This window comes from Drosophila arizonae, chromosome X (assembly GCF_054131065.1).
Source record: "Drosophila arizonae isolate 15081-1271.41 chromosome X, UAZ_ARI_1.0, whole genome shotgun sequence".
Lineage (NCBI taxonomy): Eukaryota > Metazoa > Arthropoda > Insecta > Diptera > Drosophilidae > Drosophila > Drosophila arizonae.
Window position 1 is genome coordinate 10,243,739 of NC_142927.1, and position 16,907 is coordinate 10,260,645.

Genomic DNA, 16,907 nt, shown 5'->3' on the forward strand with positions numbered 1-16,907 from the left:
GTAGGCGTGTTGTAAGTCGTTTTAGTCGAATGTGTGTGAGAAAAGGCTCAGTATTGGGCGTGTTACACAATCAGTCGCACGAAACAAAAATATTTTACTTCATAAATATATTTTATATATACACAAGTGAAAAAGTCTATTAAACAGAATCATACAAAATAAAAATTATTCAAGATGTTGCGCATACCAGGCATGCCCCTCCTACCAGGGACCCTCTTTCGTGAAGTGAGTAACCAATAAAGATGCTTTTTAAATGAACAAATTAACGGTTTTCTGCTCTTTGCTTGGTTAGGTTAACAAAGTGTATTATCCCAAATCACAAACGTTGCTCAACTTTCGTGGTATACCGATGCTCAGCGATCGGCAGAACTCGATGCCCGTGGATCCCGCCGGTGTTGTAGTCGACATTAGCTGCCCCCCAGCCAATGCTCATGCCTTATATCCCCCACGAACGGGACCACATCTACCGCCATGGCTGGCATATGATAAGAAGGTGCTTAGTTTCAAAGCCTATTTTAAGCAGACACTGCAGGAAAACTTCCATGCCCCCTATATGGTTAGACATGTGAAACTCTATTATTATCTGGAAGATGGCACTGTGGAAATTCACGAGCCAAAGGTCAAAAATTCGGGCATTGTGCAGGGATGTGTGCTGCATCGTCAGCGGGTGCCAAAGCCGCCGCCATGTGATAACGAATTTCTAGCGATTACGGATCTCAATGTGGACACAACGGTGCAGATCTTTGATCGATTCTATCACATCTATGATTGCGATCCGTTCACACGCACTTTTCTCAATAAACGGGGCATTGTGGTGCCCGACCCCGTCATGGCAGCCGTGTAAGTTTAGCTAATCTGCCTTTATATATATATATTTATATATATATATGATTATTTAAAATATTCTAGTGATCCTTCTGAGGCGGTTCGCAACCGTGTCCCGGCACGAGCCAGCAATCCGCCGGAGAAGAAGCATCCCTTTGCTCAGTTCCTCAAGTATGATCGCCAGGTACTCAAATTTCAAGCCTATTGGGACGATCGCACTGATATGGGCGATGTGCGTAAGCTGGAGGTCTGCTACTACCTGGCCGACGATACCATCGAGGTGAAGGAGGCTCACATACGGAACTCGGGACGCGATGGCCCGAGCGTATTTCTCAAGCGCGGGAAATTGCAACGCGTAAGCTTTAAAGATCATTGGATGGATTTGCGAGATCAATGATTTGGTTCTTCCACAGGAATTTGATGGCATGCAGCTGCCTGGCCAACAGACACCGCAAACCCTGCTAAATGTGCTTGGATCGAATCGAAATGTTCGCTACTGTATTGATCCGCTCAATATTGGTAACAAGGAGATTCTCTATTACAATCAGCGCGATCTGCAGATCGGCACTGTGCTCAACGTTTATGGCCGCTCCGTGGTCATCACGGACATGGATCCGTTTACCAGGCAGTACTATCGGGATAACTATGGCATTGAGCAGTTTACACCACTGCCAATGCCGACGCGATCGGATGTCTGCAAGCCGTACGACAAGTCCGGACGTATGTTGCCACCCTACAATGGCTGGGGCACTTACGAGGACTCGGCGGGTAATTGCATGTCGATTGTGATTAAGAGACCGAAGACTGATTTCAGAAAATTCATCAAATTCGATCGTTACGTACTTCGGTTCGGCGCAAAGATGCTGTCGACCATACGAGAGAATTGCGAACGGATCTTTGTGATCAGCTACTATATGAGCGATGATACGATGCAAGTGCAAGAGGTAGCTGTACGGAATTCCGGTTTCCTTGGCGGCGTCTTCATGAAACGTACCCGTGTCCTAATGCCCGGCCAGGAGAAGTTCACGTGCAAACAGCCCCAGTATTACAGGCCGTGCAATTTCTATATAGGTGGCACAATGTCCATTAAGGATTTCCTCTTCCATCTGGTTTCGGCAGATGAGTTCACATTAATGTATATGGAGCATCATCCGGACCAGTTTACGCATTGCAATCTGGACCTGATCTTGGAGAAGGTGCGCAAGTCCCTGGAGCCGCGTATGTCACAGTTTGTCTCCAGCTGTGTGCCCGACTGTCAAGATCTGGAAAAGAAACTGGAGAAGCGCACAGTGTTCATTTCATTTGAGAGTCTCAAGGGTGCCCTGGTTGCTCTGATGGGCAATCAAATCAGCGATCATGAGATCGTCACACTGTGTCGCCGCTTTTCCGGCGAACAGGCGGCGCCAAACGCCTGCGAACGGGAGAAGGTTCGTGCCTCGGCCCATTTGGAGATCAAGCGTGCGTTATGGAATGGACGAGATGAGCTGATGGAGCATTTCCATCACATCAATCCAACCAATAAGCCATTCCTGTCCGAGAGTCTGGTGCGATCGACGTTGCGTGGCTTCCGTATGCCGTTTACGCTGGAACTGATCGATACGATATTGTCGGTGCTCAATCGCAATGATTGCGATGAGATTGAGGTTTGCGATCTGATGAACTTCATCGATATTTCCTGCAGCAAGGGCTGCGATATGCCGCCCATCAACTACGCCTTCGAGCTGTGCCCCAAGCTGCCATTCCAAAACAAAGGACGTGTCGTCGACTTTGGCTGCCTACTCAAGGCCCTCAACCTGCCGCTCAATCTGCCCGCCACCAACACCCAGCCGACCAAAATGATAGGCGACACTCGCATTTTGCCGCCGTCGGGGGACGCTGAGTGTTGAACAGCAAACCAGTTAGTCGATCACTAATACATAATACCCGGTCCCATCTGGATCATCGACAGACAGAGGTGGGAACATCTACACAGATCACCGAAACCATCAATACCAAATACCCGATCATAAACAGACTGTTGTTACACCTACACAGATCGTTGATCTTCAATACCAAATCCCCGATTCTCGGATCGGGGATCGGAAGTGAATGATGTTATTGTCACCCAATTTTCAATTGTTATCTAGTGTTTTTGTTTACATCTCCCAGTTCCTCAAATAGGATACATCGAAATTTCTTGTACAATATGCAATCGGTTTAGCGGACAACACATATTAGCCAGTATTATCGTATACCATACGTACAATGCCTGGATCAAATCAAGCCCTCCTGCACACATGTGTATATATATTTATATATAGATATATATATTTATCTATATATATTTTAGATACTAAAGCAAAAATATGTACAACAAAAAAATGAATAAAATCCTATAGGTTTAATTTATATGGCCTGAATGTTTTATTGTTAAGCTTTATATTATTATCTTGAATCATTTAAAAATAAAACTAAGAAAATCTGCAGAGTACCCAAAATGGAAATTCATGTTAAAGCGGACATCCTATAAATCTATCAAGTAGTGAATGGTATATGCCAGTTTACCATCGGGGACTGAGTAGGACTCTAAGAACTTCAAGAACACCAAGATACATAATAGTAGATTTTTATAAGATTTCTTAGCTGGAAGATCTAAAGGGAAAGAATCATAATAGTATATTCCTTCCATTTAAGAAATACTGCTAAATTTGACCGAATCTTCACATTTTATGAGGTCAACAAAGAGCTTTGTACATTTTCATAAGTCTCTATTTATTAGATTTCTTCAAAATAGCATATTGTTGATTTTTTTTTTTTTTTGCAAAAAAAACTAGTTTCTTTGCATTTTTTGTTTTTAGTTAAATAATAACTTATTTTAAGGAAAATTTTTCGCATATCAAGGGGGAGTTTTCCATTCCATTTTTTGCGTAGCATCAAGTGATTTAGTCAAAAAATGCAGCTAGTAAATTTGTTTTTAACTTTTCTTGTTTAGGCATATTTTTTTGAAACTATTTACTTTTAACATTTTGTTGCCTAATAAATTTTTGAAAAAAATTTCCGAGTTATATTTCATGCTATTTCTTGCTTTGCGTTAAAAATTGATTTTCTTGTTTTTTTTTTTTTTTTTTTTTTTTTTTTTTTTTTTAAATATTTTTCGTATATATAATTTTATTGAAAGCCAAATTTGTGTTTACAAAAAATTTTTAAGTAAAAATAAAAAAAAAATTGGTCGCATGTGTATAAAGTTTATGTTTTGTTTATGCTTTTCTTTTAACTTTTTTTCTTGCTTTTAATCGCGATTTGCTTAAGTACTGCACTTAAAATTAATTAAACATTTAAAACAGATATATATATATGAAGAGAGAAAAAAATATATAGAATTTGGTATATCGAAAAATGTGAAATACAAATTTATACCGTGAGATGGGCTAAACTAAAGGATATCAGTAAAAAATTTATGTATATAATTGAAATATTAATTGTAAAAAAAAAAAATTTACACTACAAATTGAAAGCCGAAGAAAAAGTAGTTATTCATATTGTTGCTGTTGTAGCTGCTGCAGTTTGTTGTTGTTGTTTGGGATTTCGGACAGGGAAACGTTGATCAGCGCCATTATTATCTAGATATATAGCATATAACATATTGATGTATTGTATATGTGCAATTTAATTTAAATTTAGATTTTGTGTTTATTGTTACAAATGGGTATATAGGATAATGCAAATGTGATTACAATCGAAATGTAGTGAAGTCGTGAGATAGGGCGATTCATTACCGAAAGAACTTGGCTGATCGAATGCAGTGCACCTATCAAGCTAACTAATTACTCGCTAATTCGCCCTTAGTCACCAGCAAATCGACACTCGCAACTCGTCTGGCAGCTAATCCTTGTTCGCTGATAGCATTGCCACGCCATTTGTTGCTTCGCAATTCATCGCCCGCCGCTTGTAACTCACGCTACTCGCTTCCCGCTATTCGCTTGTCGCTTCCTGCCAATCGTCACTGTGCTTGCCTTGCTTCTAGTCCTAGTCTTTCTATTATTCACTCATTTTCTATTTGTTTCCATTCCTTCTAAACCATGTGCTATTACAAATTTTGGCTATTCCCTTGTCCACAAACTGATGTTGGTGCTCCCTGCTTAGATCTCATCAATGTCTATTTCATCGCCATCCTCATCTTCCATGGCGTTCTTCTTGTTAACAGCAGCAACGGCGGCGCTGACCGCTGCCACCTTCAGGGGCTCGACACGGGCACGATCATCATATTCGATTTCGACATCTGAATCACCGCAAGCATTATCATCGTCGTCCGATGAGGAGTCCTCCTCCTCGGCATCCTTTAGCCATTGGACAAACGGTTCAACTCTTTCGTGTATCTCAGTGGCTATCTTCTTCGAAACGTGACGCTTGCTGACCTTTTGGGCCCATTCAAGAATCACCTTCTCGTCCAGGATGTCCAAATCGTAGAAGATCTTGAAGATTCCAGCCACCTTGCTCATCAATGTCTTCGCATGCAATTCAACCGTCTGCTCGATGCCGCCGATCAGATAGCGTTGACCCTTCGGATTGTTGTGGGTGAAGCGCAGCAGGAGAATACGATTTTTCCTCACATCGTGCGTGATATTCTCAGTGAAGAGCAGCTCGGCCAGCACTAGCGGTGCCTTGTTCACAATATCCAAGCGCTCGGCCTCAATCAGCAGCTCCTTATGCGTGGCCACATCATCCAGCTGGTTCGAATCCCGCTTGTTCTTTACCAGCTCGTAGAAAATGTCGATGCGCTCCTTCTCTGTCTTGTCGTAGTCATCCGAAATGGTCATACCCTTGGCACCATCTGTCAGATCCTGCAACCGTGCGCGTATCGCCTCCTGCAAAGCACAAAGAATTGAATAAGTCAATAAACGCAAGTCGAAAATCGCAGGGAAAGGATATGTCAATCTCTAAATATACCATAGAATGGATGCGAACATATGTTTGCTGTTATTATTATGTTAACCGCAGCTTTTATGAAACAGAGTAACATTAACAGAGTCTTAACAGTTAGTACGTAACTTCTGCTACTATTTGCAATCCCGTTGTCTTAGCAGGTTTTCATGACTCTTTACTATTTTCTACAGCTATTTAAGAAAGTTGCAGCTCTGGCTAGATCTTCATCTGCAATTCATAGCTTACCTTGGAAACATCAACGCTCCAGCCACCATCGTCGTCATCCTCGGCTATGCTCTTCTCTGGTATGGCAGCGCTAATCTCGGCTTCCGTTTGGCTGGCATGGTTGGTGCCGTTGCCGCCATCGGATTCGCCGCCAGAATTGTTGGCCATTGAATTGTTGGACATCGACCCATCAGAGTTTTCATTCTTTTGCTTCTGAACACGCTTCGAGCGTTTGCCCTCCGTTAGTGATGAACCCTGAGCAGCGGGATTCAACGATGGCGGATTCTTCACAATGTACGTATTCACCTTGTGGTTGACCTTTAGTAAGCCATGGAAGCCACAGGCCTTACACGATTGCGAGATGGTCTGATTCTTGGCCGAGACAGTTAGATTTGTCTCAGGGTTATCGCACTCGGGACAGAGCACGAATTTCCGAATAAAACCATCGAGCAAATCCTGCAGCTTGTTCACATCATGCGATCCATTCACAATGAAACGTTCGTTCTACGAAATTGAATAAATAAATATATTAGAGTTATATATAGATAGGATCGAGAGTTCAAAGGCACGCTTTTGACCGATCTACATTTTCAGTTTTACCTCTATCTATGTTTATATAACACCTACCTTATGATCGAATTGCGTTTGGGCGCCCAACTCACAGCCAAAGTACTTGGTTGGATAGGTAGCTGGTCTTCCGATCGCTCTTGCCACCTCGGCCATGTTGACGAGGACCGTTTTGATGCCGTTGCCTTTACCTTCCACTTTGGCCTGGAGGCGTGGCATTTTGTAGCGATAGAAGATATCCGTAACACTGCGATTCACGTTGACGGTCGCCATGTTGAAGCTCCGATGTACCGTTTGGTTTGAAGTGAATGATTGATTGAACGACTCTTGACTGATTCAATTATTGTTGGTTCAACTAGATCCAGGTGCCGATTGCTGACTGTTTGTAACGGTGTGTGTGTGTGTGTGTGCGTGTGTGTGTGTACGTGGGTGTAGTGCTGGCAGCGTTTTTCAGGGTACGGGGATCAGATCTGATCAGGATCGTTTCGGATCGGCTAATTCCAATTGTCTATGCTGGTTTGTGCGGCTGGCAGCACCAACTTCTTGACTTCAGCTATTTTGGCTATTTTGCAATTGCTTCGTTGCGCCTCGTTCCCGTTCATTAAATTTGCTTTTGGCTTAACCTGTGCTCTGATCGCGCTGATCTCTAGAATCTCTCTCTGTTTCTTACTCACGCTAGCTGATTCGCTCGCTAGCTCTCTGGCAGGTATGTTTGCTTGTGGAGAGTCTAGTTAGTAGCAATCGTCGTCGTCTACGATCATCCAAAAAGAACAAAATTCAAACTGGGCTATAGGCTTCCCAAGTTTCGTTATCAATGCTGGGCTGTGGATCCTATTTAGGAGTTGTGGAGCCTATACTTGCTTTCTCATCTAGTTAGTTGGTGTTATCTTCAGTTGCTACTATTTCCTTTCTAGTTTTGATCTTTTTTTGTTTTGTTTTTGTGGTTCCTTCTGCCGTCTCCTTTTCCCCTTCCTTTCGGTTTGTAGTGCGGGCTTTACTGTAGTAGTAGTATTTATATGCTCTCTATATATCTGGCATAGTCTTAGCTATTGGTGTTTTTTTTTTTTTTGTTATTTTTTAAGTTTTTAAATTTTTTTTTGTTTTTTTATGTATTTTTTTTGTTGTATGTTTAGTAAAAAACTATTGGTTGGCTCACGTGTACCTGAACGGCTGTAACTTCCGATGCCTATTACTTGAAGTCCTATAAGTGGGAGAAAGAATAAAAAACTCATCATTAATCGAATACAAAAATCGATAAGCTTCGGCATATCGATCTTTCTTAAAATAAGTTTTTCATATATTATTGATTTGTAGACTAAACTAACTAATTATTGTTAGTTAACACTTGTATTTAGAAGTTGCACATGTAGCTAACAGCTGTTAGTTCTTAACAGTAATATGTTTGGCCGTTTCTTAATATTTATTGGTAAATATTGATTTTTCCCTTACTATTCAGAAGTATGGCTCATGTTAACCAACTGTCACCAGCAGCTCAAATTATAGAGAATATATAAAAATATAATTTATGCTAATTTGAGGGCACAAATGCGTGCTAAACACTTCAAATGCCAAAGGACTTATAATCGATAACAGCAACAGCTGTGCTCTTTCGACCTATTTCACAGAAAACTACTGAATCTGGTATATGTTGCATAATAATAGAGCTATGGTAGAAGTAGCATAACACTTACCGATGACTTATGGTTCGCCTCTTTGAATTCATGCACAGTTCGAAGCTTTTACTCCGTTTTTGTGGAATTGGAGGTGCGCCTTTTTTTGCTGGTGTTTCTGTAAGAAGAGAAATTATGTTAAAAGAGATGATATTGGATAGATCAGATGCATCTATATATATAGAAATACATGTATCTGTATAGCAATTGAGCCCTAGCTTACCAACATAAGTATACCGTTAGTCCAGCTTTCGGTACGTTTCATAGCAAGTGAACATTGGGAGCCAATTTTCGACACAGTAAGGACACTTCAAACAGGATATACCATATACTTTTTCTTTTTCGAGGAATTGAATCTTCGGGCTAGGTCTTTAGCTTGATGCGTGTATTTGGGTGTGTATGTGTGTACATATGATGACTATTGTGTAGGAAGTTTTGTATATAAATACTTATATATATATATATATATATATATATATGTGTGTGTGTGGTAGTGATTTAGAGCGGTTGGATGGGGCCAGCACGATCGATTGGGGTTTCTCGCTCTTACTCCAGCCGTTTTAGTGCCGCCTCATCGAAAGCATATAATATGAGCTGCTAGCATTGGCTCTCTTCTTTTTACACGGAGTAATTTCGAACCAAAGCTTAACCAAAATTTAGACCACATCAAAAATACTTTGTGAATGCAACTTCGCTGTGTCTCTGTGTGTATGTGTGTGTGTGAGTGTGCGAGTGGAGTGTGAGTGGGTGTTATAATATATATACATATATAAGAATATACATATATATATATATTATAAGCTATATATATATATATATATATATATGTATATATATATTTTATATATATATATATATATATATATATATATATATATATATTTTTCAGCGGATTGTTATCTTGATATCACGTCCAATTTGAATTGCATTTGCATTTGCATTTCTTATTCATCAACGGGCAGGAGTGACAGAGGAGAGGAGTAAGTGCCAGTCACTGCAAATTTTAGATTTACACTGAGAATTTCGTAGAGTATATATCGAATAATTTCAAAATTGAATGCCTTATGTCAAGTGTTTCACTAGAGTTTGCTGTCGACCAAACGTCTAACTGACAGCAAACTCCATGAAAACAATGTAAAATATATCAAACGAACAAATATTTAAAAATGGAAAATTTCTTAGTAGAAATTTTCCTGGAGAATTCAAATTGCTAAATGCAGTCTCTGATCGATTTTCTTAAAGACATTTTTCACACAGCTGAAGAGTTACATTTTGCTAGATCAGCTCCAGTCGAGTTGACAGACAATGTTAACGCTTATGCAACGGGAATTTTCACAAGTTAGCTAAACAGAGATCCGCACGAAAGAATTAGCACAAAATGATCATTTCATAATCTTCAAATTTTTCGCAAATAAGAGAATTTATTGCATACGATAACAATAAATTTATTCCATGGGAATTTCCGCCCATTGACTTAACAGCGGAGCTTAACAGAGGCGCTGATGAGCTGCTGGCAAACTACTTCGTAGCCAAATTGCAAACATGAAACGAAAATCAAATACACCACATAAGCATGTGGTGTGGTGGCTGGCGTCCTGTGGTGTATTATTGCATCCTTCTGAGTGCCTCTGTGTCTGATTGTGTGTGGGTATGTGTTGAACTAACTAACTAACTAACTAACAACTCACCGCTGAGGTCATAGGTAATGGCCACAGTATGTCGCTGGATGGTTAAATCGCACAGCATATGATGCAGCTCGCTTTTATGATTGGTTGTTACGAGCAGTAGCTGAACGAGTGCCGCAAGGAATTGCAATGCCAATGGCAATCGTAACGGCAATGGCAAAGGCAACGACAACGACGACGGCGACGGCGACGAGGACGATGATGACCACGACGAAGACGACGACGACGGCGACGGCGACGACGTCAACAGCGTCAACGACAGTTTCTTTTGCTTCGGCGGCGTCAGGTTGATGACGTTTAACCAGTTGGCAGTTGTTGTTGTTGTTGGTATTGTTTTGATTATTCTTATTATTATTATAAGTGTTGTTGTTGTCGATGCTAGCAGCACAGCGTTGACTAACAGGATCTGCTGATATTTCTGCTGCTGTTGCTGCTTATTCTTATTCTTTTTGTTAACAGTCCGCTGACTGTTAATGTTGCAGTCACTGTTACGTTTACCGTTGTTGGCTGTTATCTTTAACGTTTCGCTATTTATGTGAGATTTGAATATGCTATCGTTATCGTTACCATATATCGATCAAAAGAGCCATAGCTCAACGCAAAATAACGGCAAATGGCACATGTTATTCATATGCATGTATGTGTGGGTGTGTGTGTTCTGTGTATACGAGTTCTCGGCTCGAGCTTTCGACTAAAAATCGTTCAAAAAGGATCGATTATATTGCTTTGCTCTTATTCTTCAATAAAGTTATGTTGCTGTTACTGCTACTTCTATATCGATATATTTGTTAATCGTCGTGTTTCATCGAAGAGATTCTTCATAAGTTGTGTGTTTGTTGTTTCTCTTTTCTGTGCTCTTCTGCTGCCTTCGTGGACCAATTTAATGTGTGTGACATTTGAAAACTATATATACACATCAATATATGTATACAGATATACTTAAATATACCTATGCACCTATATGATAAATAATGCTAGGCAATTGCATTGATTGCAAAATATCCGAAAACCCAGTGCAGAAAATAAAAACCCCAAATAAATTATTGAAATTTTCTACAGAAATTGCCAGACACATTCACATATACACATATGTGTCTGTGTGTGTGTGAGAGAGAAAGAGCGAATTATGTATGTATGTAGTTTAGTGTAGTTTAGCTTATCGTTTTATGTAAAAAGCAGCAGCAACAACAAGAACTTCATTACACATACACACGCACACACACACGCCTAATTTATATATATGAGGAAAAATCCAATAATTACAATGCCAATTGGCACGAAAATTGTGTCTCTGCGAATTTCTTTCTAGATTTTTTTTTTGGGGCGTTTTTATATATATATGTGCGTAGATATATCTGATTCACATATATAATTTATATATATATATAATATATATATATAAATTGCTTACAACTTTTCTTTTGTTGTTGCACGCACTGCGTGGAAAATTTTTTCACGTAACGCGAACAATTCGAACAAGGGGAAAAGGAAAATGTCGGAAAAAAACTTGCGATGGGCTTAACGCTGACGAATAAACTAACTTGACTGACTGTTGACGGCGATGCTGAGAGCCCAGGTCCTGCCAGCGAGTACGTGTGTGTGTCGGGGATGGAACACACGGGACACGCACGGCACAGCACAGAGCAGCCCCAAAATGCGCATGTGCCATGGCCCTTTGCAGCAGCAGCAGCAGCAGCAGCAGCAATAACAACAACAAAACATATGTTTAACAGAGGCAGCCAACCAAGCCCCACACACCCTCGCCCAACCAGTTCGCCTCCTGCTCCACTCGTAGAATGCAACTCTCAGTTCGGTTCTAGCATATGTTAGGCGCCAATTAAACGCCTTATTGCATGCAAAATTGTGCTTTTGCTTTTGTTTTCGGGTCAGCCGCAAAGTAGGCAACAAAAGCCAATGGCAAAGCAGTGAAAAGTGCCAGCACTAACAGGAACAACAATAACAAGAGGAGGAGTAGGAGCAGTAGCAGCGCAGCAGCAGCGAGCAGCCGTTATACCAAAAGGAAGCACAACAACAGTTGAACTACAACTGCAGGTCACGCAATGCCAGCAGCAGAGCGTGAGCGGGAAAGGGAAGGCAACGGGAGCGAGAGCTGGGCACATGCACTAGCACACTTGACAACTGTTTGTTGTGCAAGCGAGAGCGCCTAGATGGACTCGGGCTGCAACTGGCAAACAGCTGAGAGCGAGCGAGAGACAAGGAGAGAGCGCAAAAGTGAATGGGCTGCACATTCGAACAGCTGAGTGTACGGGCAAGAGCGAGAGAGCAACTATTGTGGATGCTGAGCGATTCTTGCAGTGCAAATAAAGATTAAATGGAGATTGAACTTATCAATCGACAGGGAGTGTGCATCATCTGAATACCCTGTACATTTCATAAGAGATATACTGTAGTTAATAGATACCATGGGACTGATAGATGCCATATAGTATAGTTGATACGATCCTTGTAATATGCATAATTGCTATTTCATTTAGTTCAAGTTCAATTAAAAGTAAACTTTGATGAGTTAACTATGCACAGGCATAGCAACTCTACAGGGTATATATAATGCTCATTATATTTGTGCACTTAAATAACCATGAAATTGCTTTTTTATACTTTTTTTTTTAGAATCGCATGACAAATGCAATTTAAGCGATAAAAACTTATGTATAATATATATATGTACATATATTCCATATCCCACATATTTTTATATATTTCTTGGTGGCACGTTCAGCGCTTGCCGTGATTGAAAAGAGAAAACTTTCGAGTTTTCATTTCACAGTTTATTATTAACCAACAGAATTTTCATTGCATTTTCAAAGAAGCAGAGAGAAGATGCAAGACAAGTGGCACAATTAGTTGACGAGAAAATAAGAAATAAGAAAATATTTGCAATTGGATAGCGTCAACAACTGTTGCACACAAAGGAATCGAAGCGCAGGATGCGAATGTCGCGGGGCTCGAACATGGAGGTAAACAAGAGACAAATGAGAAATTCCGCAGTGATAAAAAAAAAAAAGAAATAAAAACAATTTAAATGTCAAACGCATCCAACAATGAAAACTCATTCAAGCGAACACCCACGAGCCCACTTGTGTTTCTGAAAAGATCTATATATAGATGGAGAGAAAGAACTTAAAAATATAATTCATTTATAAAGGCAGAAGCTAGAGCTCTTTATTTAAATTTTATGCAGTTCAAATGGACTCATAGACTTGTTGAGAATATATGCTTTTTTATATAGTTAATATAGCCTCAGATTTATTGGAGATTATATAATATAAGAATATAATTCTATTCCATACAATATAAAGGATCTAGATCAGCTTTATATGTTATAGTCGAGCTTTACACAAGGCACAAGAAACATATAAAAATATATAGTATATATCATATAGACATACACAACAGATATACCATCTTTTTGCAAAAATACAAACATACAATTAGAGCAGACATTTGTAAACTATCCACCCAATATGAGTTTTCACTGTAATTTAAGAAAATGTTAAGCTTATTTAGCTGCTTCTCATAACTGCATAAAGATACTAAATTGCGACCTAGAGCAAGCGGATCCGACATACCCTATAATGGCAACTCTACGCGCGGGGCAGTTTAATCGACCACCACCAATGCCAAAAACTGGTTTCTCACTTTTATCATCGCGTTGTTTTGCGGTTGTTTGCTGGCTGCTTGCAAAGTGCCAAACAAGAAACAAACAAAAGAAAAATAGAGAGCAACAACAAAATTGAACAAAGGAATTAAAATCAAGTTCGATTTGCTGCGTAACGTGAGAGATATCCTAGAATACAATTGGTATTCTAGGCAAGTAGGCTATGAACGACTAGATAATATCCTATACACAGTCAAACATTAATTTTGATCTAAATTGAAAGGAAAATTTTACTTAATACGTAAATCAAATCCGATCATATATAACCAGTTATCAGATAGACTAGATATACTACATTGCATGTTGTCGTTTTCAATAAGTATTAAATAACCAAAAGAGTTGGCTTCCCAATGCAAACGGAATCGGTAAACAAAGCTGCCCATGCAGAGCAGGGGAGGAGGAGGAGGAGCAAAAGAAAGAAAGAGACAAAACAAAAGCAGGGCCATTTAATTGGAATTGATTGCGCATTGTCTTTTGGTTGCTATTAAGATTATAACAATTGCGGTTAGTTCCACTCTAAACAGATGACTAACAGTGCGCTGTTAAATAACAGAGCAGCAGCAAAAATAAAATATGTAAATATATGTATATGCCCAGCAAGTAGATGAATGAGTGTAAGTGTGTATGTGTATAGATAGGTAAGTCTGCATATGTGTAAATGTAAGTGTGTGTATTAGTTGATCGGTTACGGCATGCGCACATTAAGCTTAACAGAGCACACACACAACCATTCAACAGATATGCCTATATGCATGTGTATATACATGCATACGTATGTATATAAGAAAAAAAGTACACGTTGCTAGATAATGATGTTCATTTCGCTCATGATCTTGAATTGCGTAGGCGTAACGAAAGAAAACGCTGGAATGCTATTTTTCTTTCTTTCTCATTTTTGCTGGAAAATGTACCACAAATTGCCAATTAAATAGGAAATTTGTAATCGAAATATTACAGTTGCTTTGAATTAAGCAGATTGTGTGTGCCTACAGGTATATATTAAGAATTTCATAAAATATTGAAGGAATCAAATTTAATTTGCTATAAACTATTTTTATTTGTGGTTTCTCTAAAAATGGGACCATATATATTCGTATGTTCCATATATAAATTTTGCGTTATATAAATACCAAAATATATTTATGGTGTGGTATATAGAGAGAAAATTTTACGTATATAGAGTAATCAAATATACCTTAGTACCTATTTTCTAGCCTCAACGGTAGATCTGATATTGCCTGTTCGCCTTAGGTAGTCTTCATCGTATATCATATTATTTTATTATATTATTTTATCAGTTACAATAGAGGCTCTGTAAAAAGCCATAGCTAGATTTGCGAAGATCACTCTATTAGGCTTTTACTGTATATCTGTCAAGCTACAAATGTATGGGGGAATATCCTCATATTTATTGCAAAATAAATGAGTATATATACTAGATCGTCTTGTAGGTGTTTGGATCAAGGTCGAAAACGTTTCTAGCCGCAGTGGAAAGTTTATTTGACTCCAATGCGCTAGCTTCTATTGAATCTATTAAGCTTTCCCCGTATACTTAATATCCAATTATGTATTGTGGAAAAATAAAAATGGGCATTTTTGGGATAATAGCTATGGTTATACAGATACAGATACATATATATATACATATATAGACACATCTCGTGTTCTGGGGTTTACAATTGAGAGGTACTTACCACTTAATCTTTCAAAAGTCATATAAGATATTATGTTTCCCCTGCTTGGGGTGCGCAATGCAATCTCACGAATTAGATAAGGAAGTGTATGAAGAATCTCTTCTCTCCCCTCAACAGACGTCTCAAATTCTCAACGTTTCGATCTGGTGTTCTCTTTTTCTTTCGCTCTCACTCTCTATATGTGTTTGTCTTGCTCACACACACACAGATGTTTTCGCACGGTTTTGTTTTGATTCAGTAGATATATATATATGTATTTATGTATATATAAATATATATATAGATGAAGGTATTTATATGCTGGTTAACCGTAACTGATTAGTACAACTCTTGTTGTTGTTGCTTTACGCTCTTCTTTTTGCCACGTGAGAACTTTTGCGCAACTGTAAAAAAAATTGCTTTGCGATTTTTTTTTTGCGATGGCCGCTGGCAGCGCTAAACCACGCGAATTGCTTTTTGGTCAGTTGTTGTTGTTGTGTGCTTGCGCAGCTGCTGCAAAAAGTCTGTAATGAAATGAAATGAAAGACATATAAATACACATGTACATATGTGTTGCACATTTGTTTACAATCGCAAACATTTTCGCATTGAATATTGAAAAACGTTTGAACAATATGCTAAATGTTGATTGCGCATGCTGCCCAACAGAGGGAGACAGTCTCCACTCCTCCCCACCAGCTGTTAACTCAATGTTGTTTAACAGTGTGGCTGCGTGTGCGTGAATGTCTATGTGCGTGTGTCGCGATCATTTGTTGTTGTTGTTGCGTTGCGAACAGCGAAATGAAACGAAACGTGCGCAGTACACTACACATATAAGGAAAAAAAACCTTTGGGATATTCCTCTGCTAAATATTGTAGTACTACTATTGGCTTGCAAAATCACGCATACAAACAAATATTTCATGTACGTTGCGATCATTTGCGAAATTATAATTTTACTTTTATCTTTTTGTCTGCCAACAACCCAGCCCCGTTAATAGTTAGTATGTTGCTAAGACATATTATCGCCAACAATGCACGTAATTTTAATTTTTAGTGCATACACACACATATATTTATAAATACACACACTATCATGCACATGCACAGTCACAATGAAAGCAGCCACGCCATTTAACCTTTTTTTGAGGTTGTGTCTGCCACTTCGTATATATAATTTTACCTTTTTGTTTATAACGCAATCTTATAAGGATCTTCAACACAATAATGGCATAGAACGTTGGCTTTTATATTCGAATGAATAATGCGATTTGCAACTGATTTTCCACGGAGGTACGACGACAAACTGCTGTGCACTAATAGTGATGTACAGAAAGTAACATAATATCGATAGATCAATTCAAAGACGTTGGTGCGAAGACATCGCGTATCGCGATGTGTAACGATTGGGCCAAGCATCGAATGTGTATATTCTAGAGCAAATTTTTTCTTTTATAATATTGCGAAATTTCATTGGAATTGTGTTGAATTGAGTTGGTTTATGATGGTTATTGATTGCTTGGAATGTATAGTGTAAATCCGGTACAAGTGATTTGGTTAGGCCTCTACAAAATATATTATTTATAATTAAACAAATTAAACATAATAGATTTTTTTCTCAAAGCAATCTAATTTTATTGCTAGAATGTAACTAAATGTCAGTCTGCTTAAAGCTGCACTA

General features: G+C 39.0%; 3 protein-coding genes across 5 annotated transcripts; 1 reads left to right on the forward strand and 2 right to left on the reverse strand.

The window, feature by feature from the left end:
* Positions 1-8: 8 nt before the first annotated feature.
* Efhc1.1 (EF-hand domain containing 1.1) lies at positions 9-3,213 on the forward strand. The gene is made up of 4 exons (XM_018015839.2): positions 9-225; positions 293-840; positions 910-1,180; positions 1,239-3,213. Exons 1-4 carry the CDS (start codon positions 175-177, stop codon positions 2,709-2,711), a joined length of 2,343 nt encoding a protein of 780 aa, XP_017871328.1. The 5' UTR covers positions 9-174; the 3' UTR covers positions 2,712-3,213.
* A 425-nt stretch (positions 3,214-3,638) lies between these two features.
* On the reverse strand, positions 3,639-7,084 carry eIF5 (eukaryotic translation initiation factor 5). The gene is made up of 3 exons (XM_018015843.2): positions 6,580-7,084; positions 5,974-6,456; positions 3,639-5,669 (listed from the first exon to the last, which is right to left on the reverse strand). The coding sequence occupies exons 1-3, from the start codon at positions 6,790-6,792 to the stop codon at positions 4,944-4,946; spliced, it is 1,422 nt and encodes a 473-aa protein (XP_017871332.1). The 5' UTR covers positions 6,793-7,084; the 3' UTR covers positions 3,639-4,943.
* Positions 7,085-7,342: 258 nt separating this feature from the next.
* On the reverse strand, positions 7,343-16,805 carry LOC108618105 (uncharacterized). 3 transcript variants are annotated; one of them, XM_089475207.1, is made up of 4 exons: positions 16,410-16,805; positions 15,248-15,750; positions 8,211-8,307; positions 7,343-7,720 (listed from the first exon to the last, which is right to left on the reverse strand). In XM_089475207.1, the coding sequence occupies exons 2-4, from the start codon at positions 15,267-15,269 to the stop codon at positions 7,672-7,674; spliced, it is 168 nt and encodes a 55-aa protein (XP_089331333.1). In that variant the 5' UTR covers positions 15,270-15,750; positions 16,410-16,805; the 3' UTR covers positions 7,343-7,671. The 3 variants fall into 3 exon arrangements, with proteins under 3 accessions (XP_089331333.1, XP_089331331.1, XP_089331332.1); XM_089475205.1 differs by lacking the exons at positions 15,248-15,750; positions 16,410-16,805 and adding exons at positions 9,878-10,401; positions 11,416-11,558; XM_089475206.1 differs by lacking the exons at positions 15,248-15,750; positions 16,410-16,805 and adding exons at positions 9,878-10,401; positions 11,312-11,432.
* Positions 16,806-16,907: the final 102 nt, after the last annotated feature.